The 25684-nt window shown below is 47.4% G+C and overlaps 13 protein-coding genes; 6 read left to right on the top strand and 7 right to left on the bottom strand.

The window, feature by feature from the left end:
- Positions 1–8: 8 nt before the first annotated feature.
- FFUJ_11143 (uncharacterized protein) lies at positions 9–433 on the bottom strand (the record flags this gene model as incomplete). XM_023570009.1 has 2 exons in its annotated part: positions 9–199; positions 250–433. The coding sequence occupies 2 exons, from the start codon at positions 431–433 to the stop codon at positions 9–11; spliced, it is 375 nt and encodes a 124-aa protein (XP_023437140.1).
- Positions 434–865: 432 nt separating this feature from the next.
- On the top strand, positions 866–2773 carry FFUJ_11142 (probable general amino acid permease; the record flags this gene model as incomplete). XM_023570007.1 has 7 exons in its annotated part: positions 866–1012; positions 1059–1272; positions 1326–1830; positions 1886–2316; positions 2364–2444; positions 2508–2585; positions 2643–2773. 7 exons carry the CDS (start codon positions 866–868, stop codon positions 2771–2773), a joined length of 1587 nt encoding a protein of 528 aa, XP_023437139.1.
- Positions 2774–2878: 105 nt separating this feature from the next.
- On the bottom strand, positions 2879–3944 carry FFUJ_11141 (related to 2,3-dihydroxybiphenyl-1,2-dioxygenase; the record flags this gene model as incomplete). XM_023570006.1 has 2 exons in its annotated part: positions 2879–3414; positions 3467–3944. 2 exons carry the CDS (start codon positions 3942–3944, stop codon positions 2879–2881), a joined length of 1014 nt encoding a protein of 337 aa, XP_023437138.1.
- A 395-nt stretch (positions 3945–4339) lies between these two features.
- On the bottom strand, positions 4340–4972 carry FFUJ_11140 (uncharacterized protein; the record flags this gene model as incomplete). Its single annotated transcript, XM_023570005.1, has 1 exon — positions 4340–4972. One exon carries the CDS (start codon positions 4970–4972, stop codon positions 4340–4342), a length of 633 nt encoding a protein of 210 aa, XP_023437137.1.
- A 1579-nt stretch (positions 4973–6551) lies between these two features.
- FFUJ_11139 (related to 1-acyldihydroxyacetone-phosphate reductase) lies at positions 6552–7533 on the top strand (the record flags this gene model as incomplete). XM_023570004.1 has 3 exons in its annotated part: positions 6552–7058; positions 7128–7349; positions 7465–7533. 3 exons carry the CDS (start codon positions 6552–6554, stop codon positions 7531–7533), a joined length of 798 nt encoding a protein of 265 aa, XP_023437136.1.
- Positions 7534–8984: 1451 nt separating this feature from the next.
- FFUJ_11138 (uncharacterized protein) lies at positions 8985–11834 on the bottom strand (the record flags this gene model as incomplete). The annotated part of the gene is made up of 1 exon (XM_023570003.1): positions 8985–11834. One exon carries the CDS (start codon positions 11832–11834, stop codon positions 8985–8987), a length of 2850 nt encoding a protein of 949 aa, XP_023437135.1.
- Positions 11835–12070: 236 nt separating this feature from the next.
- FFUJ_11137 (uncharacterized protein) lies at positions 12071–13944 on the top strand (the record flags this gene model as incomplete). XM_023570002.1 has 4 exons in its annotated part: positions 12071–12386; positions 12454–13271; positions 13323–13345; positions 13398–13944. 4 exons carry the CDS (start codon positions 12071–12073, stop codon positions 13942–13944), a joined length of 1704 nt encoding a protein of 567 aa, XP_023437134.1.
- A 193-nt stretch (positions 13945–14137) lies between these two features.
- On the bottom strand, positions 14138–15615 carry FFUJ_11136 (related to NADH oxidase; the record flags this gene model as incomplete). XM_023570001.1 has 5 exons in its annotated part: positions 14138–14170; positions 14248–14873; positions 14929–15176; positions 15246–15384; positions 15444–15615. The coding sequence occupies 5 exons, from the start codon at positions 15613–15615 to the stop codon at positions 14138–14140; spliced, it is 1218 nt and encodes a 405-aa protein (XP_023437133.1).
- A 1251-nt stretch (positions 15616–16866) lies between these two features.
- Positions 16867–17812, top strand: FFUJ_11135 (probable gEgh 16 protein; the record flags this gene model as incomplete). XM_023570000.1 has 2 exons in its annotated part: positions 16867–17146; positions 17202–17812. 2 exons carry the CDS (start codon positions 16867–16869, stop codon positions 17810–17812), a joined length of 891 nt encoding a protein of 296 aa, XP_023437132.1.
- Positions 17813–18383: 571 nt separating this feature from the next.
- FFUJ_11134 (uncharacterized protein) lies at positions 18384–18992 on the top strand (the record flags this gene model as incomplete). The annotated part of the gene is made up of 1 exon (XM_023569999.1): positions 18384–18992. The coding sequence occupies one exon, from the start codon at positions 18384–18386 to the stop codon at positions 18990–18992; it is 609 nt and encodes a 202-aa protein (XP_023437131.1).
- A 103-nt stretch (positions 18993–19095) lies between these two features.
- On the bottom strand, positions 19096–20093 carry FFUJ_11133 (related to novobiocin biosynthesis protein novR; the record flags this gene model as incomplete). XM_023569998.1 has 4 exons in its annotated part: positions 19096–19182; positions 19245–19761; positions 19816–19823; positions 19857–20093. 4 exons carry the CDS (start codon positions 20091–20093, stop codon positions 19096–19098), a joined length of 849 nt encoding a protein of 282 aa, XP_023437237.1.
- A 516-nt stretch (positions 20094–20609) lies between these two features.
- On the top strand, positions 20610–22585 carry FFUJ_11132 (probable general amino acid permease; the record flags this gene model as incomplete). XM_023569996.1 has 6 exons in its annotated part: positions 20610–21066; positions 21126–21399; positions 21463–21774; positions 21832–21890; positions 21942–22075; positions 22130–22585. 6 exons carry the CDS (start codon positions 20610–20612, stop codon positions 22583–22585), a joined length of 1692 nt encoding a protein of 563 aa, XP_023437130.1.
- A 326-nt stretch (positions 22586–22911) lies between these two features.
- FFUJ_11131 (uncharacterized protein) lies at positions 22912–25031 on the bottom strand (the record flags this gene model as incomplete). XM_023569995.1 is given in 4 exon segments in its annotated part: positions 22912–22922; positions 23049–24878; positions 24904–24932; positions 24940–25031. Coding segments are annotated over 4 exon segments (1962 nt in total).
- Positions 25032–25684: the final 653 nt, after the last annotated feature.

Genomic DNA, 25684 nt, shown 5'->3' with positions numbered 1-25684 from the left:
GTCATGCCTCATGACCCCAAGTTCCCACTCAATGGAACAACAGTAGTCTCAGCATGACTGAACTTCCGAATCCCTTCCTTTACTATCTTCAGCTGCGAGGGACAATTGGGATCGGGACAAGCTATAAGCGCATCTGTAGTCATCCAGTCGTTGGGAGACGTCACTCTCTGCTTGGCCGGGAGAAGCGGAAGGACGGATGCTGCTGCAGTCAGTCCGGCCCAAGTTATGGTGTAGTATTTCGTATCTTACCGAGGCTATAGATACTGATCCCTTGATCGGGCGGGAGGTAAAGCATTTCTCCTTTTAGCGTGAAGTAGTCTCCTTCTTTCGCTCCACACATGATCTTCTTGCCTGGCGGACAAACGACCTCGACTCTCAAGTCAAATAGCTCGAAGGAATCGTCATGGGTAGGGTTGGTGTTGGTTGAAGTCATGGCTGATAAGAAAAGGGACTAAAAAAATACCGAAGACGATACCTGCTTGCATCGACACATGAAGACATTATAGTTAAGCTCTGGAATGGTCTAGGCTCTGAGGCGTCGGGGTTTATCGTCGACCGGCGAATTTCCCCACGTACACGCACCGGCGTTCTAAAGTGCTACCGGCGACTCAAGCTAAACCCCTGTTTCCCCTCATGATAAACGAGCCCTGCATTGCGATAAGCCACTGGAGTCGGTCTCCATCATAAATAATGGGGAAGATCGGCCGACTCAGATAACATGACTTGAGTCACTGTAGCATTGAGAGAATATTATTATTGTTTCCCTCGATCGACAATTATAACTGAAGTCTCTCTGACTACTCTTTGACTCCAAGGTCCTATATGGCACTCAATTTATGATCATTCGACAACAAACAGACAGACAATGGATAAAGACGAAAAGATTGTCTGCAGCGACATGCCGGCGGACGTCGAAATGGCCAGCGGAAACACGGAGGTCATCCCGTCCAGCGGCCTCAAGCGTGAATTGGGCTCTCGACACATCAACATGATTGCCGTCGCTGGCATGATTGTAAGTTTCTCCCGAGCTCTCTCTCTCGCATAATTGACTCTGGTAGGGAACGGGACTCTTCCTCAGTTCTGGGCAAGTCATCGCGACAGCAGGCCCAGTTGGAGCTCTTCTAGCTTATACCCTCATGGGGTTCGTTACAGCGGGTGTTGCATATACGACTGGAGAGATCACGGCGTTCATGCCATCGACTGGAGGTTTCGTTCGTCATGCGACCAAGTTTGTTGAGCCTGCACTGGGTGCTGCCACGGGCTGGAACTTCTGTAAGTTACATCCCAGATACAGATGACCATAGCAATGTTCTTACTGGGAGTAGGGTACACAATGGCAATCAACATGCCCGCCGAGATCAGCGCCGCAGCCACCCTCGTCCAGTTCTGGAACACATCCATCAACCCTGGAGTCTGGATCACCATATTCCTCATCTTCATCATCGTCGCAAACCTTTGCGGAGCCAAACTCTACGGAGAGTCCGAAGTCGTCTTTGCATCCCTCAAGATCATGCTCATTATTGGTCTAATCATAGGCGGACTAGTCATTGATCTCGGTGGAGCACCGAATCATGAGCGGCTGGGCTTTCGGTACTGGATCCATCCAGGAGCCTTCAATACTTATATAAAGGACGGTTCAGCTGGACGGTTCCTCGCGTTCTGGAAGGCAATGCTACCTGCTGCTTTTAGTTACGGCAATATTCAAGTCGTGGCTATCTCAGGATCTGAGACACGTAACCCCCGGAAGCTCATCCCAGCTGCGACAAAGAAGACATTTTACAGAATATTCTTCTTTTACTTCTGCAGTATTTTCATCGTTGGTCTTATTGTGTAAGTCCTTCATGTTGACTAGTAGAACGATCAGGAACTAACAATAGCATGCTAGACCATACAACGACCCAGCTCTCGGCGTCTCTACCGGAACCGCTTCACAATCCCCATTTGTCATCGCCTTTCAACGATCAGGTGTTTCAGTCGTGCCATCGATCATCAACGCTGTTGTGTGTACCTCGGCAATAAGCAGCGGATCCGCTTGTATCTTTATCGCCTCTCGGACTCTCTTCGGTCTCAGCTGCGATGGTCATGCTCCTCAGTTCTTCCAGCGCTGCAATAGATTTGGCACCCCTCATTATGCAGTCGGCATGAGCTGCCTCTTATCACCACTTGTGTATTTGACAGTTGTGAACAACACCTCCGTGGTCTTCTCATGGTTTGTGAACATCACGACTGTTGCTGGCCTCATCGGCTGGGTGGTCATCCAGGTGACCTATCTCCGTTTCTTTGCTGGTCTCAAGAAGCAGGGTTACAGCAGAGAAGGTATGCTTATCGGAACATTTCCTCGAGAACTTCTCTAACGCGTCTAGAACTTCCATATAAAAGTCCCTTACAGCCGTATGTGGCCTGGGCAACATTACTTATGGTGTCCCTGGTAATCCTGTTTTGTGGTACGTCATAGCTCTCCCATCTACACTCTTGAATGACGAATGTTTTGGCTAATTATATGTCAGGGTTTGACGTCTTCGTGAAGGGCCACTTCACTGCTCAGGGATTCATCACATGCTACATCAACATCGCCATCTTTGCTGGTATGTCTAAGCTCGCGGCTGTAGCAGCTATTCAATAATCTAACAAGATGACTCTAGTACTTTACTCAATCTTTAAGATACGACTGAGATCGAAAGTCATACCGACTTCACAGATTGAGCTCATTGAAGAGTTTCGATCAATTCGGGAAGAGAAGCAGGCGGAGGAAGCTGATCAGCAGCATAAATAAATCGCCTTTCCATAGCTAATATAGCCAGTTCCAACAAATGCAATTTAGTAATACCGATATCCAAATAACAAACTAGTCCAAAGTTTGTCCCTAGACCAGGCTTGTTCATGCCCCCTTCTCTCCAAAGTCCTTGGGTACTTCTGGACCCCAAACCGAGAATGGTCCAACGACGTCTCTATTGGTACCTGTCGCCCGATTAACGACATCGCCATCCGCATAATGCTCAATCTTGAAGCCGCTAGGGTCAGCCCAATAGTCAAAGATCTGGCTGCCCAAAACATGTCGTCCGACACCCCAGACACTCTTCCAGCCTTTGCTAGCTAGATACTCGTGTCCAAGGAGCTGAGTATCGAAATCTGCCACTTCGAACGAGGTATGGTGGCAGTATATCTTCTTGACATGGGGTTCAGCTCTCTGCATGAAGAAGCAGTGATGGTCGGAATACTCATCACCGAGATCCAGGTGCATGAACGTCAGCACGTCCATGTTGGAGAAGTCCCAGTGGTACAGGATATCTGAGGGGACAAAGTTGAAGTTGTTTGTGTACCATGCTAACTCGTTGTCAAAGTCGGGAACGACGTAGCCGAAATGGCCGAGTTTGTGGACGAGAGCTGGGCCAGGGTGATATCGTTGGTATTTTCCTATCCAGAGTCAGTGGATAAAAAGCTGTGGAGGGTGAAATATTGTTCCCACCTCGTCTTGGCTTTGTGAAGGGTTTGTTGTATGGTCCCTGCTGCTCATGTGTTGCAGTCGGCTCTTCAGAGCCAATCTTTCTCTCTTCTTGACCATACACAACATGAAAGAATGTGTTATCCTGTCGACTGAACTTGATCATCCTCCCCCCACCAGGTGCATGCTCCAGAGAAACTCGCTCAGCTCCTTCAAGGGCAGCTGCCTTCTCAAACTCCTCCTCAGAAGCAGCGACAAAAGCTGGCCCCATGAATCTCTGCTTTCCATCTTTACTCTTGGTTGCAACATAAACAAATGGATCTATACCGTAACCACGATAGTAAATGGTGTCTCCAATTTGAGCTTCTTTGACAAAGCCGAAATCATCTGCGAATCTGTCGAATTTCTCCAAGTCTGGGTGTTCAAAGTAGACGTGGGCGATGCGGGACAGCTGCACCTTGGAGGGGTCGTTGATGATTGTGGGGATCAGCATGTCAGGCATGATGGCTTCTCGTAAACACCTGGGCAGTTTGGTAAGAACAGTCAATGCGACTTTTAATACCAGCGACATAGTAGATTGTCGAGAAACAGCTTTCTGCCTTTATATTACAGATTACGGTGTTTATTCTTCGATGGCATTTATAGAACCTGCTGGTCTAAGTTTTTCCTGTCTAGAACCTGGGGCAGCAATTAGCGACTTGCGGGGACAACCTTTGGCGCTCTCTGGACCCTCCGTGACCCACTGCCACTGTTGCTGGCTTCGGAGGAACCTAAGTAAGCTTCGGAGGATCTACCATGAGCAGGCCAGAATAAGCCAGTCCCGGCTCACATTGAGAAAAAGGTCAATCGGAGAAATATTTCTTTCTTTGGATATTTTATTTACAATGATTTGAATATTTACAGGAGCGCCAATGTATATAGACTACCAATTTCCATATCCGAGAATATCATACCATGTCTCTTATTCGCTTTTTTGTAAAATGATCTGTCGGCATCTGCACACGCATCTTCATACTGAGAATGAGTTTCATGGTTGTTGATAATTTCGATAAGAGTCGGAGTCGACACTCTTGTGTTGCATGATATCCGATATAATTCCATGATCATGACGCTTTCATTTTCATCTGCCAAGTCGGAGCTTTCACTGAGTGTCTCAGAATTTTGGTCGAGCTGCGGGGTATCCATGCTCTGTATGCTAGAAGCAGAATGCGACCACCGCGACTTGGCGGGTGGTGTAGGAAATGAAGGCTCCAGAGAAGGACAATCATCTGAACGTGCATAGCTACTGTATCCCACGTCGTGGCGGTCATGAGCAGTAAGCTCGCTCAGTGAGCGCGCCTCACTAGCCAGCCCTGTGCTATGTGTCTTGGGAGGCGCAGTGTTGATGTCATGCGGGGTAAAGTACTGCCGGTTGTGCAATCGAGATGGAGCTCGGGCTGTTGGGCTCCAGTACCCAGAAAGAGAGCCCTGTCGATCAGGAGAGCTGCTGCGTGTTACTGCTGAAGAGGTTGCTGAATAGCGAGTAGACATCGGCGATGAAGAGTGACTGGGTGATGTGATGGATGGTTCTGCCGTGTGGCTCTTCCTCTGTTGGCAGCATGAACAGTGGAACGAAACCCTCCATCGGGCTGCACCCAGGGAGGGACCAGTGCTGCATACGGACTTTTGCGGCATCATGCAAGCGATCGAGATTTCTGATCTGTGAAGGTGCAAAAGATGCAGGTCTCTTGTGGGTTTATGCGCTAGTATGCGATTTATTAACGAATGACAAGCGATATATGACTCGATGATATCAGAATAAAAGTGCTTCCAATGGAGATTCAAGTAATGGACCAATTTGAGGACTTCAAAGCTCGTTGATATCTTCGCAGAACGAGGCTGTAGCCTCTTTATCTATACAATCAAAGCCTGACCCTACACTACAATCAGATTCAAAGCTTCCGAACCATGGTTGCCCTCTTCGATCCTGAGTCCATACCTCAGCTATTACAATCAAGGCCCAGACTCTGAGCTCTTGTGGTCTCGAACTGGAAAGTTTGGAGGTTAGACCACCTTTACCTCGTCCCAGAGTCTGGTCAGTGAATAGTAGTGACAGCTAAGATCAGAAACACGGCAGAGGCGCTTGTTGATTGGCCGTCTTGTCTTAGCCACAGATAAGTTTCAATTGCCACTCTAGTCTTTCAGCTGTGCCTGCTTTTTTGCGGTTTCATGTTGATGCGATATTATGAGTTTTTTATTTCCCCCTGCATATACAGCAAAAGTATAGAACAACGCTTTGCCCATCTCGCTATGAAGTTAAGTATCTAAAATGCTATTTGTAAAAACCTTTCTCTATTCTCCACGCGATTCCTTTTATTAATTATATACTAGAAATATTCTACTAGAAATATAATAAAAGCTTTATATTCCTATACTTTAATACTTTAAAACTTTACTATTTTAATATTTTAATTACATATTTCTAAGGTTCTAGGCCAAAGAAGCCCAGAATGGCATTGCTGTCAACTCTATACATATTAGTGGCCCACACTTAGTCTTGCCTTTCTGTGGCTTTTAAATTCCGTGTCTTACAAAACGGCGTCCCCGTGTCCCCACAAAAGCCGCTAGCCCTAGGCTGACTGATACCTTTACTCAGCATGATATCCCATGACTCCCATTTTCAGGCGCCTGAATTACCTATCCCCAGATGAGGACTACCAAAACGAGATAGCTGCGAGAAAAACTAGGCTTGGAAGGGTTTACGGACATCACGCAAGCAAGGGAGAAGCAAGGCGCTCTCTTTACTACCCTGGTCCATCTTCCAAAACATACCCTGCATATCATTAGGGTGGGGCCAACGGCTCGTAAAGTTAGCGTCGGAGGATCCAGAAGGAGTCGGGCCCGTCCAACTTCCAGACAAGACTCAATCGGAGAGTCGTGCTTGACCGTGATTCCGTGCCTTGTGATTCCTGCGAAATTTTAGCCTCGGTATATCTGAAACTGGCTGCAGAAATCCGGGGCAAACTCTCAACCGTAGGGTAAATTCACCTCGTGAGTCCCAGTTTTGCATGGCATATAAGATAGCAAACAACACAATTAATCCTTATTTCGCAATCGTGCTAACCTTACTATGACTGCCTCATACGTACCACCTTTTGCCCTAGTCACTGGCTGCAACAGTGGCATCGGCGAGCAACTTGCCATCGCCCTCGCCAAGAACAACTTTACAGTCTTCGCCACAGCCAGACGTGTTGAGTTTTTGGACAAGCTCACAGATCAACATGCAAACATTATTGCACTACCTCTAGAGCTTGGTGAGTCAACTAGTATAGAGAGGCTTAGAGACTCGGTCACCAAATACACCGAAGGTCGCCTGGACCTACTCTTCAACAATGCGGGGATGCACTACGCGGCACCAGCAACGGACATTGACGTCAACGAAGTCACCAAGCTATTCACAGTCAATGTTGTAGCTGTCATGCACATATGCCAAGTCTTCATCCCGCTTTTGCGAAAGGCTCCTCGACCACGCATTGTTCAGATTGGGAGCGTTACACGCGATGTTCCTGTTGTATGTCAGTCGGTGTATAATGCTTCCAAGGCGGCTCTCAGTCAGTATACAAAGACTCTTCGAGTAGTTAGTTGGCCTCGCTTCATTTATAACTGAGAGTATCTCACGCGATCTGACATTGATCATTGAGTCTAGGAACTAAGGCCTCTTTCCATCGAGGTTATAGAGGTTGTGACCGGCTTTGTACGCAGCAACATCCTTCGCGACGGTGTTCTCATCTCCGAAGACTCATTATACCGACCTATTAAAAGTACTGTCGAGGATGTTAAGAATGGAGGAAACAAGAACGGCATGCCCGCAGACGAATATGCTCGTGCTGTGGTGCGCCAAATTCTTGGCAAGACTTATAAGCGAGAGGTATGGGAAGGTCATCGGTCGCGAATATTACGCTTCATGGTCACATTTTTCCCGTTATGGTTAATGGTATGTGAGCATAATTAATTCCAAGTTTGACTGCTGACATGATTGATAGGAGTTTACCCTTTTCATGTCCTTCAAGTTGCATCTTGTGAGGTCTCAAGCTAAAGGATCGGTAAGGTGAAGGGTTTAGATGAATGGCCTAGGCAGATATTGCAACGGGTCGGTGAGGCGCCAGGCATATATGTAACCCCAAGCACTGAGATGTCTGCTTATTTATAAGCAGAGTAAGAGATAACTGTTTAAAGAAGGTGTAAGAACTTAAATGGCAACCCAAGTAACTACAAATTTGTTATTACTACATGCCCTTCCTTCCGATATGCTTCTTTTACCTTCGTTATCTAATCTTTGTATTTATCCGTGCTTAAAATAGGCCAGGATGTTTCCCCACTTATTACCACAAACGCTCCATGTTGCCCAACTTGCTCGATAGGTTTCATTCCTGATCAAACTGTGGCGTTTTTAGCGCGGTCTGTTAACTCACAGTCTGAACACGAAACAACATCTGACCGTGAATTAATCTTTCCCTTCAATCGCAGTCTTCAAGCCTTCTGAAGCCTCAAATATCGCCCCAAAATCGCTTTCAATCTCTGGATACGCGATCGCATCAGCCCATTACATTTGAACTCATTCTGCCCCATAGTGCTCTTTCCCTGGACCCATCTCACATAGCACTCGGCCCAGCATTCACGACGGCACAATGTCTACAACGCAGGCAGTACTACAACAGAGACTGACCATCACGCCCAAAACAGCTTCTCTCCTGATTAAAGCTGGTTATAGTGATTATCGCGAACTCAAACATGCCACACCGAACGGTATAGTCGAACAGTTCACATCCAAGTTCGGCATCCCTAAGACATCCGCCTCCGCTTATCGGCGTGCGTGTCGAAGGCTGGTATTCCTTGGAACACAAGACGATCCCGAAGAACAAGAGAAGGTTTGCGCTGACTGGACCAACAAAGCGCTAGCCGCCCGTGGAATTTGGCGGGCTGACTTTGATGATCTGACGGGCGAGCAAATTGCCGAGTTGCTTATTGGTACGGCAAAATGATATGTTTCCGGAGGTACAAGGGCTGCGTCACTCTGGAATAAGATAGGATGCTATTTTGACGGCGGCCATATCCCAGTCGACGGAGATGTTGTCTTCGACATATCTATCTAAGATATCTTTCGGCTGTGAATGCAACATTCGTTAGTGAGCATCTTCGGTCCTGGTTGTTTCATAGTTAGGTCAGATCTTACCCTCCTGAAATGATGTGAGGAGCACTATGGCTCAGACAGTCTTATCTTAGAGTTATAAGGTTCAACGAGCTCTCGGCTTGTACTTATCCGCTTAGCATGTTATCTGTCATAATGGCATACTACAAGTTAACATGAAAACTTTCATCAAACCAACTGCTACAACTTCTTCACTTCAGCTCTCTCCATTCTTACTTATAATCGACCGACAAATTCGAAAGCAAATCCGATTTGGTCATAGTTATAATTGGCCTAGTAAGATCGCGGCCGAGAAGGTAGAAGGCTATAGACAAAAAAAGGCCAAGTCCTGCTCTTGTATCTTACCGAATCTATTCAAGATCTCTGGCGCTTTGCCGGTGGTTCCTGTCCATCATTGTATACACGCCAGGAACTTTCATGACCTATTCTTGCAGACCTCCATTCTATGCTACTAGAGGCAGTGTGCTGCAGTAATAGCTTAGCATAAGCCGCTGCGGTTGCTGCTGCGTAATTCTGCCATGTCTTGTTCTTAAAAGCATCTGCATAATCGCAGATACCACGGATAACAAGGCTTGGAAGAATGTTCATAACCCCCGCTGCTTCCATCTCAAAACACAGTATACCATATTCTTTTGCCCAGCGATCACGTGTACTGGCATCCTTGAGAACCCTGTTTCCGGATGCAATAATGCCATAATGGATTTCAGGTAGGTCTGTTGGTCGGGTTACCCTGCGTTGCACATGACTCTCTGCGTTGGGACAGTCCCGAAGTGCAAAACAGGTTGAGCAAACTGCTTTAAAGAGGTGGTCATTCCCTTGTCCAGGATGGCTGTAATCTGACATAGAGGAATGCGGTATAGATCGGGCAATCTTTTCCAGATGTGGTTGAAACGAACTGGAAGACGCATCAGGCTTTGAACGAAGTGCACTTATAGCGGTCCTCAGGAAACGTGGGGGTCCCTGGAGACTACCGGTAAGCTGAAAGGTATTTCCTCTATACTCCTTGCCTCTATCGTATTGAATGACACCGGACGATGTTGATGTTGGATGACTGACCACAACATCTCCAAGACGAATATCTGTCTCTGGGGAGGGAGCTCCGCCACCTATACCGACCAAGAGACAGAACTCAACCTCGTGATAAGTTCTTCTCATGTTAGATGCGGCGTCAGCAGCCGCGTTTGTTCCATACTCGCCTGATGGAAGACAAGCAGCGACTATCATATGCTGCCCTATCGTACCAAGTGCATAAGTATTGCTGTCCCCTTTCATCTTGGTGTGCCCGCTGTGTTCTGTATCAAAAAGGGCTCGCACTGCCCGGAGCTCCAGAGGAAGCGCACAGATGACGCCGACAGTGTACGCAGAATGAGGGTAAGATTTTATATCCAGCGCATGATCCTCTATATCTATGTCCATACTGGAGCCCTCGACAGAATATCTTGGGACGGGAGAAGACTGTCGATGGTCCACGGAAGTAGATTTCTGTGTGCTTGTTACTGACTCTTGAGAATCTCCATGCGGGTTGTAGTTGAGATGTCCCCACCTTCCAAAGTCTAGCTTTTGGGCGAATTTGTCAAGTTCCTCAATTGGGATAGAACTATAGGCTTGACTCAGTTCTGTCTCTAGCGGTAGTACGACTTTCTGATAAATCGCCGTTCTTAGTGCCAAGGTGTCTAGCGTCTCTCCATCCTCGTCTTGCCAGACTTTCGGGTCCAAGCAATTTGTTAAAGCCAGGTAGAATTGAGAGTTTAGGGGAATCTCTGCCTTGCAGGCCTGGAACACAAGATTCGCATCCAAGTATCTAGCGAAAGCCGAGGATTTTGTATTTGTTCCTAGCTTTGTGTTGAACTTCCGGACAAGAATATCGAAGGGCGTTTCGAAGTATAGTTCTAGCAATAGTAAAGCTAATGTGATAACGGTCGGGCATGGGTGATTAAAGAAGTCTTCCACGTCGGTATCATCCGCCTCAGTGTCATCTACCATGTCATTGGGTCCGAGGGTTTTGGAAGGTTCCTCATTGCGCGGAGGCTGAAAACTCGAGAGGGTACTATTGATAAACGGCCTGAAAAGCGTAGTGGACGATGAGGTGTGGAAGAACAGAACATCAGATGAGCCCCACGTTGGCTGCAGCCATGGGGTGTTGTAGAGGTGAAAGATTGTTGAAGCCAGGATAACAGCCAATATTCGTTTCGTTCTCTCAGTAAAGGACCCTCTTGTATGCCTAAGGATATAATCCAGAGAAACTGCGTTCTGTGATGTGTCGATAGCAGAGTTACAAATCTCCGGCTGTAGCTGATATAGCTGGTTTTGTAGTACCTTGAGCTCGAGGCGGTATGCAGTCATTGACTTGGTCTTTGCTACTACCTCACAGAGTCTCTTTATTTTAAGCGATCTGGCTTCCATCCGCTTTCGCTTGGGTTGTTGACTTCCCACTGCATCAGGCACTCCTTGATTCCCCGTTGCATGAACTCGGACCTCTTGCCAGTCGTAATGCGTAGAAAGAAACATATCGAAGTCGATAACATCCCCATCTTGAGTGCGAAGGATAGCATCTTTTGGCTTTCGATGAGTGCTTAAATAAAGCCGGACTCCAAAGTCATGCTCTGTTTTGCATGGGCAATCGGTACACGCCACCATAGCCTCGAATGTTGATTGAGCAGCATTCAAAATATCGTAAGGGAGCTCTGCGATGATGAGCTGAGGAGAAAAGTCTTCTTCGCCCCATCGAGAAGGGTCTTCAAGGTAGCTATCACGCAGAGTTTCCTCGCACATGGCCAATGATTTCAGTAATTCATTCCGCAACTTGTATGTCTTCATCAAGTCCAGTGATAAGATATCCCTCAACTTAGCGATATCGCCTTTTGTGTAACCGATGTTTTCGCCTGACCGAATTATTTCTCGCAACCTGTCTTTGATAGGGACTTGAAGGGAGCTGGTTGGAAACATGAGCTTTATTGGTGACAGCAGCAGGGTAATGAGGCCGCTATCCACGTCGGGCACATTTGTATCGTCCATAATACTTAGGCTCCTTCTTATCATGTTGAAGTATGCCATAAGGCTGGCACAAAATGATCTCAGCTCTTCATCCCTCTCGTTGACCCAAAGAGTCTCGGTGATCTGCTGAGCTGCCTTGTAAGTCAAATATAGAGTGTTAATCATGTCACTACCAGCGGCGCCTGGAAGATCAAGGTTCATCGCCGCCATGTTGTCAATGGATGCTCAAGGCAAGATTACGAGACCCATATTGACATTAGTCGATCAAGGATGACGTGAGCTGAATTTGGTGCCCCCATGGTGCGGCTGAACTTCTGAACAGACGTTATCTTGGTTCCCCGCACATTCCTGCAAAGCTGCCTTACCTGTGAGGCCACAAGAAGCGTATTTAGCCAGAGATCTTTCTCCTCACTTAGGGAGCATGGTGACGAACATACGCAAATACAATGTCGATATCGCTCGCGCGCGAGACAGGAGCTCATACGCCAACAGCGTCTGTCTTGAAGTGTGCCCAAAAGTGCTTTGAGTCTTTCCAAAATTGCCTCAATAGCGCTAGCAAATCAGACAAGCCTAACGGTCCTTGGCCTAAATTATCGCTAGTCCGGGTCGAGGATCAACTCGCCAGATTTCAACTGTGGGCAGCCAACATCCGCGTCTTCAGCACTGGCCGCGACTCTTTAGATTACAGACTTAGAGAGGCCTCTGATGTTAAAACACCCATTGTTGCCCTGCTGCAGGCACTGGACTTCCGAATCAAGACTGGTACGTAGCAACACTGAGCTCACGATCAAAGTATTTACAGTTGAGTTGTCCTGACATACACAAATAGGGTCGCAGATCCTCGAGTCGATTCTTCTAGCTCCAGATAGCAAACCAGTTGAAGAGGCTATCGAGGGATTCGTCCAGACTCTCGATGCAGTCTCAAGCGAAATCACCTTACTCCACAAAATCACAAACACGATACGGCGTGCTAGTAAAGATACGCAGAATATTCGAGCTGCCGAAAGGTACAAAATCAGGGATGAAGAAGACAATGATGTGGGACCGTTTGTCCAATCTGTCTTCTTGAACTATATAAACGACAGGTATCATGTTGCCAGCGCAGAGATCCGCCAACGCCTTGCAAGCTCAATGGTCCTTCGCCGCAAAAGATTACTTTATCGTCAAGAGCGCTATGGAAAAAGTCCAATACATCTACCTCAGAAAACATCTGCCCCGGGTATCTTACACCCTGAGTCAGAAATCATGACAACGCTGGGCGATGCCGAAAGACCTGCGAAGAGAAGGATCATCGCAGCACCATCACAGAGTGCCATGCATTCCGCTGAGACTGCGACGACCTTTTCACCCGAAGGTTACAAGAAGGCTGCCGCTCCATCAATAGTGTCAATATCTAAAACAGTGCAGTTGAGCAGTGAAGACGAACTTGCGTTTCCCCCTGCCCCCAGTGGCGCTTTTACACAAAGATTCAACAAGGCGAAGAAGGATATTGAAGATAGACACCAGCAGAGACTATCTACAATCGACAGTTACTATGAAGGTGTCGACATGACTACCATTTCCCCTGGAGATGTCCGGGCTATCATTGATGCTGGAGCTTTACGGGACAGAGCATTGGCTAAGGCCCATGATGATTGCATCAAGGCAGTGAGTGAAGTCACTTGTCCTTATTGTTTTCATGTCTTACCAATTAGTGAGGTCCTTGACGAGTTAAAATGGAAGTCAGTCTGATAGGCTCATGCACGACGACATGTTCATGCTAATCAAGAATAGATATCATGTCAAGAATGATCTTGAACCTTACGTCTGTTTATTCGAGGCTTGTCACACACCTGGGCATCTGTACACTGACAGCAACACGTGGACAAACCACATGTCACAGCATACTTTACGATGGCGCTGTGCATCGAAGAGGCATGGCGAATTTGTGGCTGACTCCAGAGACCAATACCTCGACCATATGAAGCATAGTCATCCCGGCATGTTTACTGACGATCAACTCGGCATCCTAGCTGATCAAAATGTCCGCAAGACTGGCCCGCTGTTCAAGGCTTGTCCACTTTGCGGTGAAGAAGAGGCGAGTCCATCCCTGATTGACCATCTGGTCGGCCACATGCGATTCTTGGCCCTCAAATCACTGCCACCTTATCAAGAAGATAGCGATGATTTGTGTGAAACTGGCGAAGAACAGGATAAGTGGAGTTCGTCTCAGCCGTCCAGCAGAAGTACTATCGAGAACGCTTCGGTGGACGATTTCACCTTCTCATTTACTGGTGTCCCAGGTAGATTTCCTGAAGGGTTTTTCACTTTTGGTCATTAAGTGTTCGAAAACACTCTGTACTCCTGCTAGTAATTGCCATCTGAGCAATTCAAAGTATCACTGCTCTTTGTATTATGTTATATAAGCATTCACTAGAACGGCATCGAACTCGAAGAACCTGCTGCGGTCCAGGATGGGAAACAGTACATCAGGGCAAGGCAGTGTGTCATTCCTGCTAAGAATAATATGTGCATCAGAGGTTATTCATAGCCGCCACCCAATATTTCTAGATGCTGTTAGTCGGACGATTACACATATAAAGTGATGATACAAATTCACTTCAATTAGAGGGTGTGAACTTACACTCTCAGCGCCTGCTCCAACAGAGCGGACCTTTGAAGCCAACCATCCACCGCCGGGAGCAGACTCCACATCAAATCTAGCTTCAGCGTCACTAATATCCTCGTTGAACATGATCTTGCTTGGTAAATCTGGATATTTTACAGCTGGTCTCCCAAGTCCGATCAGATCACAAGCGTTATCATTAAGAGCTCCAGCAACACCATTGCGGCTTCTGAACCCTCCTGTCACAAGCAGTGTAAGATCAGGGAACCTGCGACGAATGTCTTCACTCGTGCGTAGGAAGAATCCCTCACGAATACCGGAGCGAGACTTGGCAGAACTTGGCTGCAGGGACGAATCTGTGCTCATCATCTGAGGGTCTTCGAAAGATCCACCACTGAGATTGATGTAGTCAATTGCCTCCTGCTGAATCAACTCAATCTGTCGTAGCATCTCAGCCATTCCCTCTTTGTCCTTAAAGTCCGCCGAATTGATCTTTACACCAACGCAGAATGACTTGGGGACTTCTTTGCGGATGGAACGGATGATACGAAGAACTAGTTCGACACGCTTTTCTGCTGAGCCACCAAACTCATCGTCGCGCTGATTACTGTTTGGTGACATGAATTGAGACAATAAAAATCCATCTGTGATCCAGATCAGTATATGTTCTTGTTCTCGCTTACACACCAAAAGACTTACGTGCTGCATGAATCTCAACGCCTTGAAAACCAGCTTGGTAAGCCAGTCGAGCAGCTTGAGTGAACTGCGCGATGACAACATCGATATCATGTCGCGTCATAGCTCTTGGGGTTCCAAATACCAACATGCGAATCAGTTTTGCTACAGCGTTGTCTCCAAGGTTGATAGGAATAGCACTCGGGGCGATTGTCTTTGAGAAGATGCTTCTCTTGCCGGCTCCAATTGGAGATTGGCGTCCTGGATGGTTCCTGTTACATTACTCCACTTAGTCACGACCTCTTCCAGCCTTCACTTCATGTTTTGGGTGCTGGGCTTACAATTGAGCAATCATATGACAGTCCTGGTTTCTGGTAGAAGCTGTCCATTGTGACCAGCTTTCAAGCAAGCTTGACGTTGTGCCGGTGACTGCGACGTCTTCGTTGCTGCCAAGGTACTGGTCCGAGACCATGATGTTACCTATTCATCGTCAAAAGAAGCTTCTTTACGTATAAAGGTAGCTCTTCGCAGCAATTTACCCGTGATCAGAGCTGCCCATCCACCGTCTGCCCATCGCTTATACAATGCTCCATGATTGGCAGATGGCAGTAAGTTCTGGGCCATCTTTTCAGACATGCCAGTTTTGACAAGCCTGTTCTTGAGGACAAGTCCACATCGAAGTCGAAGTTGGGAGTTAGCTGCAGAGTTCATTCTTGACACTGTTCGTGACGCTAGGTTTGATGGATCTTGCGGCTGATAGTTGTAACAAGCATAAAGAATTTAATCAGGATAGTGTGGTTTTCTTGCAAAGTATCAATCGGACTTAGGGTCCAGCAAGAATTTATATTTTTTTCTCGTTAAGAAGCATTAATCTATTTACCGTCTAGTCATTTTTTATCGCTCAAGATGAGCATTACGAGATGTTAAACTGGCCGCGGAGGAACTCTAGGGTGAATGAGGCCTGGATCCTCCGACGCTAAGTTCATTCGCGTCAGAGACCCCACAATCACTTCCGTGTTAGTGCCGCCGAGGATTTCGGCCGGGAACAAAACCCAACAAGGGTCATTCCCATTCCACAACCCTTCGGCCGCCATCACATGCACGCCTTTTCACAAAATAGACATAATAATTAGCTTAGATATAGCCCAAAACAGTTTTGAATCTTCACCATATCCGTTTTGTCCTCTTCTTGGCCCTGTGCTCAGCCCTCTCCCCTGAAACACCACCTGCGACGTCTCTGCCCCAAAACACAATCCCCGACAAACAATTGGCTCTTCGACAAAAGGGACCTCCACAGATCTCGGAACTTGGCGACGCAGAGATACGATTGGCTCCTCAGAAGATAGACGAGGTCTTGGAATCAGTTACAAACGTGCCGCTTTCGCCGTTCGCCATGACCTGTTTGCCGATCATGGTCCGTGTACAGAGCTCAGAAGCAGTTTCTGTGTTTTAAGTGCAAGCGTTTTATGGTTAATGAGCAAATCGCAGTTTAGCAATGGCTGTTTGACGTTTTGTTTGACAGAGTGGCTGTGTTCTTCGGGAGACGAGGATTCCGGGCCTTGGCTGGGCGGGAAGCGTCAAAGCGTAGGTGAAGAAGCCGTGCGGTGCGTGATATGTTTGTCTGGTGATGTTTGACAGATTCTGAGGTTGCTATCGTGAAGCTGTTGAATGTCTCGAGAGTGTCTTGTGTTTTACTTGGCTGCTTCTTTGGTGGTGATATGTGTGCATTTTAAGAAGGCCGTAAGAGGAAACAGACTCGTTGACTTTTCTATATAAGCTCGATCATCTTCCTATCATTGTTTAATCATCAGCATCAACAATCAGCATCAACATCATCTTCTTCCCTTTTAATCACTTCTCTCCTGCCGGTCAGGTCTCTATTTCAGTCTCTGACTAGTTCACCGTCATCTCTTTGTCCTCTTTTCTTCTTAACCTACATCACAATAATATCACACTCTCAAAATGGCTCCCATCAAGAACCTCCTCCTTGCCCTTTTCGTCGCTGCCGATCTCGCAGCAGTCTCGGCTCACAGCGTCATTACCAACGCCGTTGGTGATGCCGGTGGCTCTGGAATGGCTCTTGGAGTCGATACCTCAACTCCCAGAGACGGAACTCGAAGACGCCCTTTCCAGCAAGATGCAACCCGCTTCCGAGGCAACTCTGCTGATACTGTCGGCGAAACCTTGTCTGCTGGTGACAACGACATCGAGCAAGGAACATTGGATATCATGGAAGAGACAGGTAAGCTATACCCACTGACGTCGACGATGGTTACATAAACTTACACTCAAACTAGGAAGCCAGCTCCCTCAGGTCAACCCCGGTGGTAGCCTCGAGATGACGGTTCATCAGGTCAACTCAGACGGTGCTGGTCCATACACCTGCATGATCAATGCCGACGGCACCGGTACATCTTGGGAAAACATCCAGGTGACGACTAATGTCGAGGGTAATGAGCGAGGTCGCAACCGTGACGGCGAGATGGGAGACTTCCCTCTCGTTGCTTCTATCCCAGCTGGTCAAAACTGTACGGGAACAGTCGCAGGCGAGGAGAACGTGTGTCTTGTCCGCTGTCAGAACCCGGCTCGTGCCGGCCCATTTGGTGGTGTGATCCCGGTGCAGATGGCGAGCGGCAATGCTGGAAATGCTACTGACGCTGGAAACACTGGAAACGCGGGCACTGCTGGTAACGGCAACGCCAATGACAACACCAATGATGCCACCAACGACACCGCTGATGATACCACCACCGGCGGTGCCAACGGCAACGCAAACAGCAACAACAATGGCGACGCCAATGGTAATGGCAACGCTAATGGTAATGGGAATGATGATGAGGAGGAGGATGAAGATGAGACCGATGCTGGCACTCGCAACAACCGCCGTGCCACCCGATTCTCTGCCTAAAGAATAAGCTGATGATGACTGACAACGCACGCTGGAAATTGAAGATTGGATCACCGACACATGAGACTGGACAAGAGGTTAGATGGAAGCAGGATACCTACATAGTATATTTGGAAGGGAGATAGTATAATAAGCCTTTACTGTAACGCTTCTTCTTCTTCTGTCCTTGCTGGTAATTGAGGAGCTTGGGTGATTGGTAGTCAAAAGACAAGATGGCTTTAAGAGCTGACTTTTGCTGACTCAAACCAATAGTCCCGCTCAACTAGCCAATTGAGATGTGTTGTTTGCAGTTGTGGCTTGTAGCTGAAAGCTGAAATTACAACAGAGCTTGGCTAGCCATTAGGAACTGCAGGAGCCTCGCATGAGCGGAAAGTCGGCAGTGGACTTGGTGAGAAATATGTGGGATATATGGAGTATTTATTACGGAGTACAAGGTTGCCCATTGCTCTTTATATACCAAGCCTTTGCCACTCCCGAGACCTAGAAACGCAAAAGAAACAAGATCCGGTATTCCTTTTGAACTCTCAGAAGTCTCAAACATCATTTTCCACCATTCCTCAGGAGTGCAATCATGTCTTCGACAAGCGCAAATATACCTGCTTGGCAACAGAAAATTCGTGCCAAGGTGGCGGCGCTCTCAGCTCCAACTCTCGGCACCATGTCAATGAGCTCTCTGAAAGCCACCGAGAGCGCTCAGCTCGCGGCACCAATGTCCAGGGAGAATCTTTGGGGGCAAGAGAACGGCACGGACCAACTTCTCAGCATCCTTGTAGCCTGTGTCGAGAACATTCGGACTGCTGCTGGGACATGCATCAATTCCATCCAAGACCTGAAAAATACAAAGCCCGACCCAGCCGTCTGGAAGGCTACTATTAATATTGCTCACCAGACCGCTAAGAAAAGCTTTGATAAATGGTTGGACAGTGCTACAGATGATGCTATTGAAGTAATCAACCGTCTGCCCGAAGCACAGCAAGATGGGGCCGCCGACTTTTTCATCGATGGCATGGACATTATCGCCAACACTGTTGATCAGGTATCAAGTGACCTTGGGGCTATTGGTACGCGTTACTTGAGTGACTTTCTGAAGGGCGATTGGTCTGGGCTTACGAAGGTGGACAACAATTTAAAGGCAGCGTGCGACGGGGCTATTCACGGCGTGAACTCGATAAAGCGATGACACCATGGCTCGGGCTGCACATTGGAACGATCACTTGGGGATATCGCTAGTGGCAAATGATTTTGAACAAATAAGTAATATAAGCTTATAGTTTATTCCAATGTCAACGTGGAAAACCGAGATTTAATTCACCATTAGAATAAGTAGCTTCATAAGTCAAATCAGGTTGAGCTTCAAGATATAGGGTTTTCTAAAACAATTAGCTTGCCACTCGCTTTCCTTCAATAGTCGGAAGCTTTTTCTGGTACTTACTGGATCTTGGTAAGCTTTGGCAGTGTATTCCGCTTCTCGCTTTCCAATAATCTTCTTCGGAAGGCCGGTGCTTTCCACCATAATCTGCACCTCACAAGATCGCTCTAGGAGTGTGAACAGATAACCTGCTTCATCAACGGTGAATCCCGTAGTGAGAAGGCCGTGATTTTGCAAAATCGCAACACGTTTACTCTTGCCCAGTGCCGCGGCAATTCTTTCACCCTCATCGCGTTCTAGAACAATGCCTCCAAAGTTCTCATAGACCGCCTGGATACCAAGAAAGGTACAGGCATCTTGATTGATAATGTCAAGAGGACGCCCAAATGTTGACCAAGCCTTTCCAGCAGGAGAATGGGTGTGACAAATAGCATTGATGTCAGGCCGAGCTTTATGGATGGCTCCGTGGATTTGAAAACCAGCTTTATTGACTGCAACGCGATTTCCACCAATAACATGGCCATCCTCGTTGATCTGTACCATATCGCTTGCTCGAAGCAAGCCAAAGTGTATGCCGAGACTAAGCGAAGATCAGAATCACAGTCTAGGCGTAAGGCCATAAAAGTACACTTACGGGTTGATCTAAAAGGTATCTGGTTCCACGGGGTCGCGAACACTAATGTGCCCAGCTGTTCCTTCTGTAAAGCCTTTGCGTGCGAATACTCGAAACACAGCAGCCATATGTTCCAATTGCCACCGTCGCTTTATGTACAGGTCACTGAACTCGGGGACACTTGGGGCCGGATACCCTCCAGTTGCGCAGACCTCCTCGGGCCTCTCCTCCGTTTGTGCGGTAGTGGAGAATTGATCTCCCTCGAGTCTTACGGCTTGGACGGTGGTTGTGACAGACATGATGGCGTTGCGTATTTCCCCAAGATAAGGGTGTATGTATCGACTTTGATGATTACCTCATTGGCCGATGCTGATGAATCTTCTCATCAAGCAGTTGTCTGGAGCAACACATTCGGATGAGTTATGCATTGATATAGTCGTGTGACTTTCAATCGTCTACAGAGCTTAGCGGCATGCTCTCCACGTATGCGCCCGTTGACTTATCAGGTTGCGCCTAGCTAACTAACCCAACGTAGTAAAATGATACGACCTTGGCAAGAGGGCAGTGGATTCCATAACCTAGAACGGACTAGGGAAATGCGTACTGTAGCGATAGCCTCTCTACTTCTAGATTAGCCATTAATGCCTGTGCAATCCATAACTCTTTTGATACGTAGCCAATCTATGTTCCTGACAAGAGGTACAAGCGCAAAACAAGATATATACCCCAGTGCAGCTTCAGTAAACCAAAGCCCTAGATCCTTCCAAGATTCAGCTCTCCTGCATCTTTATCCAACATTATTTCCTTTGCCAAAAATGGATTCTAGCTTACCGCAAGATGACTCTAAGAAAGTCGCCCTTGATACCTCGGGACCAACGAATGCATGCGACACTAGTTCAATCCAAAGAGCTTCAATCTACATGACCAACGGGCAAACCAAACGCGGTCTATCTCCACGTCATGTGCAGCTAATGGCCATTGCAGGCAGCATTGGCACTGCCCTTTTTGTTGGTATTGGTGGTGCACTGTCCAAAGCTGGCCCGCTCTCCTTGTCCCTTGGATATCTATTCTGGAGCATGTTCTTTATTCTGCCATGCACACTCAGTGTTGCAGAGATGTGCGCGTATCTTCCTATCCGCGGAAGTATCTTTGAGCTCGCCGGCCGCTTTGTCGATCCCGCTCTTGGCTTCTCTATGGGCTGGACGTACTTCTACGGTGGTGTCATGCTGGTTTGTGTGGAATATAGTGCTGTTGCCACCGTGATGCAGTATTGTATGTGAAGCTTCCACCTGAATTCAATTGCTTCTTGTTCTTCTGACCTCGCGATATAGGGAACACTAGCATCAACGCAGGTGTATGGGTTGCCATGGCTCTGGTCGTCTGCTTCCTGCTGAATGTAATTGCCGTCAAGTGGTATGGAGAGTCTGAGTTCGTTATGGCATCAACAAAGGTTATCTTGATCATTGGCCTGATTTTACTTACTCTGATCACCATGTGTGGTGGGAACCCTCGGGGCGACGCTTACGGTTTTCGATACTGGGGCAACGGGAACGCCATGCATGCCTATTATACTGATGGGGCAGCTGGTCGATTCCTCGGGTTCTGGTAAGCTATATGATCCTACCTGAACCATCTTTCTTTACACAAGTGCTGACTTATCGAATCCAGGTCTGTAGTCATTTACGCTGCATTCACCATTGGTGGCCCCGACCTAATCTGCTTCACGGCTGGCGAAATCCAGAATCCCCGAAAAACTATCCCCCGAGTTGCTCGCTTGATATTTTATCGACTGGCATTCTTCTATGTTGTTGGAGTGTTTGCCGTCGGAATCATCTGCTCAAGTCGTGATGAGCGATTACTGAATGCTCTGGGTAGTGGCGCTTCCGGAGCTGCAGCTTCGCCGTGGGTTATCGGCATCCAAAACCTTGGTATACATGGTTTACCTGATGTGATCAATGCTGTCATATTACTTTCCGGCTGGTGAGTATACCTATTGTGAATGGGGTCCTGCATAGATATGCTGACTGTATGCCGCAGGTCCTGCGGGAACGCGTACTTATACTCCACGTCTCGCTCCTTGTATGGGCTTGCTCGCGGTATGTCCACTTCAAAGACGGACGTCTAACTATGTGCTAATAACATCTCAGATGGACTCGCTCCCAAGGTATTCACGAAGTGCACCAAGTCAGGTGTGCCTATCTACTCAGTCATAGCTGTCACTTTACTCTCTTGCCTCTCATTCCTTGTCGTTTCAAATTCTTCTGTTACAGTTTTCTACTGGGTAAGTTGCGTCTTTCAATCTATCTACGCTTCATGTTCTGACACCATTTGATAGTTCGTTGATCTTACTACCGGTGGATTTGTCTATGTCTACACTTGCATGCTCTTAACATTCATCGGGTGGCATCGCGCTTTGAAAGCTCAGCCAGACATTGTGCCGGAGTCGTCATTACCGTACCTATCACCGTTTAGGCCTTATGGTGCTTACTTTGCTTTTGTTTTGGGTTGTATATTTCTTCTGTTTATCGGCTGGGACACATTCTCGCCCTTTGATGTTGAAGGGTGGATAACCTACTACTTCGCCACTGCGTTCGGCCCATTGATGTTTGTGGTCGGAAAGCTCTTGAAGAAAACAAAATGGGTGAAGCCTTCTCAAGCGGACCTTATCAGTGGAAAAGCCGAAGTTGACGAAGAGTGCCAAGCATGGGAAGATCCTGCTGCAGTTGAGAAGGAGAGGCTACGTTTGCAACACATGAACTGGCTTCGAAGATTCTGGGAGAGACTTTGGTAGATATGCAGCTGGGTTGATTCACTATCTTATTTGTCCACAATTTATTTAAGCAAGCGGCACACTGTTCTACCCTCATAAACCTATGTCGCGAATGGAATAACAATCTGCCCTTCTGGGCCAAATATTTTGTGTGGGTTGGAGATAGTACGGTGTCGAGATCGACAGCTGTTCTGCTAGGGATGTAGCCTCCATTCTTTGACCTCATAAATACTAGAAGCCGACTCCAGTAGGGCGTTTGTATTGATATTTGGTCATAATATAATTGGCGGGAAAGATTTACATATGGAAAACGCAAGTGCCCGGCTTGTTTTTCATATATGCCGTATTCATTTCTTTACTATTTAAGAAGATTTGAAGCTTATATGTCCTTTACAAGATACATGGCGATGATCTACTCATCCCAGCATTACTTGTGTGTGTTAATATCCTTTCTTTCTCTAGCTTTGTGGACTTATGAACTTACCTTTCCAGCCCCAGTCCTTCATGACAGTCATCCAGTGTATCTCGCTCTTCACCGTCGAGCATGACGGGATAGAGGAAGCCGTTTCAGTACGATTTTCTTTAGAAGACCTGTCACACCTCTTCCAAGCCTCTTCTGTAATCTCTAAACATCTGTTGACAAGTCCCGAGGTAAGTCGAGAACCTAGAACTCGCCACCTGTCAGATACCCAGGTCCGATCCTCTGTCTCTGTAGCCTCGCACCCCGCAATCATCAGTGGCATTACGGGAAATATGGCTGCATGAGAGTCTACTGGGACAGTTGCTATAAGGGTCAGGACCTTTCTGGTCATGTCCTGTAACGAAACCTGTCTCGGAAGCTCTGGCACTGCCTGGTGAAGAAACAGCAAAGTTGCCCACTTGTACGCATTAGCTGTTTGTATCAAATCAATCGTGCTCGAAGACAGTTGAGTATCGTGGGGGTCTTGGTCCAATTCAGTAGAGGGTTCCCATCGCTCAATTGAAGTTTTGAGGCGGACTGCCTCGGAGACAATTGCTGGCGAGTTAAGCTTTTCATGCCTTTGCCGAACGCGGTTGACCAGATCAGCTACGCCGCCGAGAAGAGGAAATAGTGGCCCAGCGCATCCCATGAGAGGATCTACCGTCGCACCTAAAGATTTAGAGCTGAATAAGCTGCAATCCGACATGAGCGGTAAATCCATGACGTATCCGTCATGACATGTAACGCGCGTTATGGTATCAATGTATATCCAGGTATTTGAAAGAAATCCTAACCCAATCAACTCATCTCTGGGACGCCGAGAAGACTGATGGTCTATTAGCGCCTTTCGAAGAAGCTCGGCTCCTTTCCGTATGTAACTCGTGGTAGTAGAAGATCGAGGATGGCACCAGGCCTGAGCTAGGCTCACGGCCAGCGCCGTACTAATGGTAGCTTCAGGTTTGCAATCGCTAGTTTCCATGACTGTGAGCTGTTTAACTGCATATTTGAGGTGCCTTAATCCTATGGCGCGATGTTGAGGGAGATTATTGAACCCCTGAAAGCACGTCATGGCAGCAAGTGCGTGATAAAGCGCAGTGTGCTCCTTGGCCAGGGGCCAGACGATCATTCGCCATGGATTTCCGGTTGCAGTGTCTTTGATGCATAAAACCTCGCATATGCGGCGATCGAAAAGCACGGAAATATTCTCTGGAGAGTCGCTAGCGAGCTGAGGAACCCTGTAAAGAGGCGACCTGGGATGACTCCTTGAACTTGATGGAGAGTCATCAGCTTCAATATTTATTTCTCCAAACTCAACATCTCTCTGAAATGCTGTCGTTCCTTCAACAAGTTGTAAAGTATCTGTATGCAGCCCTGGCGATAAGGAGATATCTTCATTCGGTAAGTTGACACACGACAATTGTGATGGTTCATTGTTAAGTGACCCTGTTATGATACCGCCAGGTATTGTTGGGCAATCTGACTGCGAGGCATTGTGGTGGACTGCTGGCGCTTCGTAGGAATCAATACCGGCAAGAATTTCGTAGAGGTCGTCCAGATCTTCGGATACATCGAAGGACATCTCCAATGAGAGATCATGGATCTGGGGACCATCAAAGTCGGTCCCGCAGTCAACAAACTCGTATCGAGACCCTAGATCAAATGGAGTTTGGGCAGTATGAGACTGCTGGAAGACAAGATCTCGTGGCGGAAATTCGGATGGGCTGATTAGACAGCTTATGACTCCATAGTCATAGTCGTCAGACTCACGTCTCCCTGGGAGTTCGGGTTCGTCTAAGTGGAAAGCTCGCGATCCAGTATGAGCCCGGTCCGACCTGGGTTGTCCTCCTCTACCATCTGGATAAAATCCTTAGCATCGTACCATGAGCCAGGAAAGTATCAGTCTGCTTACTATTACCTGACGAAGTACTGTTTGCCCCGGGCTTCTCGAACTCCCTCCACCGAAACTCTGCTTGGTATCCCCCGCATGTCGTTTTCCGGCGAAGGCATTGAGAACAAGAAGGTTTTTTCTCGTCACATTTCCTTCGTCTTGCTTTACACGTAACGCATCCTAGACTAAAGATTAGCACTTTCCTCCATATAGCTTTATTTAACATGGGTTTTTGCACAACCATTCCGGCTTTTTTTGTTTGGTGCTCGTTTTTGTGGCGCTGTATGCATCTGATTTCCTGGGGAAGCTGGTAACAGATGACGCAGCTGAGATGTCTCGGGAGGTGTCATGTCTAAAGTTTTGCGGGTATTTTAATCATCTCTGTATGTTTGCTCCACGGAAATTCAGTCTTTCTGGCGGCTTGCTTGGTATATCAGGATTAGATCTTTTGCAATGCTTGTAATGTGCCTGAGGAGATGGGGACTTGGATCGCTGTACATGTAGACCAGACCAGAGAGTAGATAAGAAAGCGGGGGAATGTGGGGAACTATCCATAATAGGTCACAGTGGGCTCGAAAGGCCTTTTCTAGACTAGCTTTGACTCTTCTACCGCCAACTGACACCAGATCGACCAATAAGATGCAATTGATTAGCTAAGTGCATGTCCATGCCCCCAGAGGCAAAGGGAAACTGGGCGACAATATCTCCTACATTTGTTCCATAATCTCTAACCTTTAAACAAGGCATTTCTCTACTATAACGGTCGAAATGA

This window comes from Fusarium fujikuroi, chromosome FFUJ_chr10 (assembly GCF_900079805.1).
Source record: "Fusarium fujikuroi IMI 58289 draft genome, chromosome FFUJ_chr10".
Taxonomy (NCBI): domain Eukaryota; kingdom Fungi; phylum Ascomycota; class Sordariomycetes; order Hypocreales; family Nectriaceae; genus Fusarium; species Fusarium fujikuroi.
Note: the sequence above shows the minus strand (reverse complement) of the source record. Positions and strands in the feature narration are given on the sequence as shown.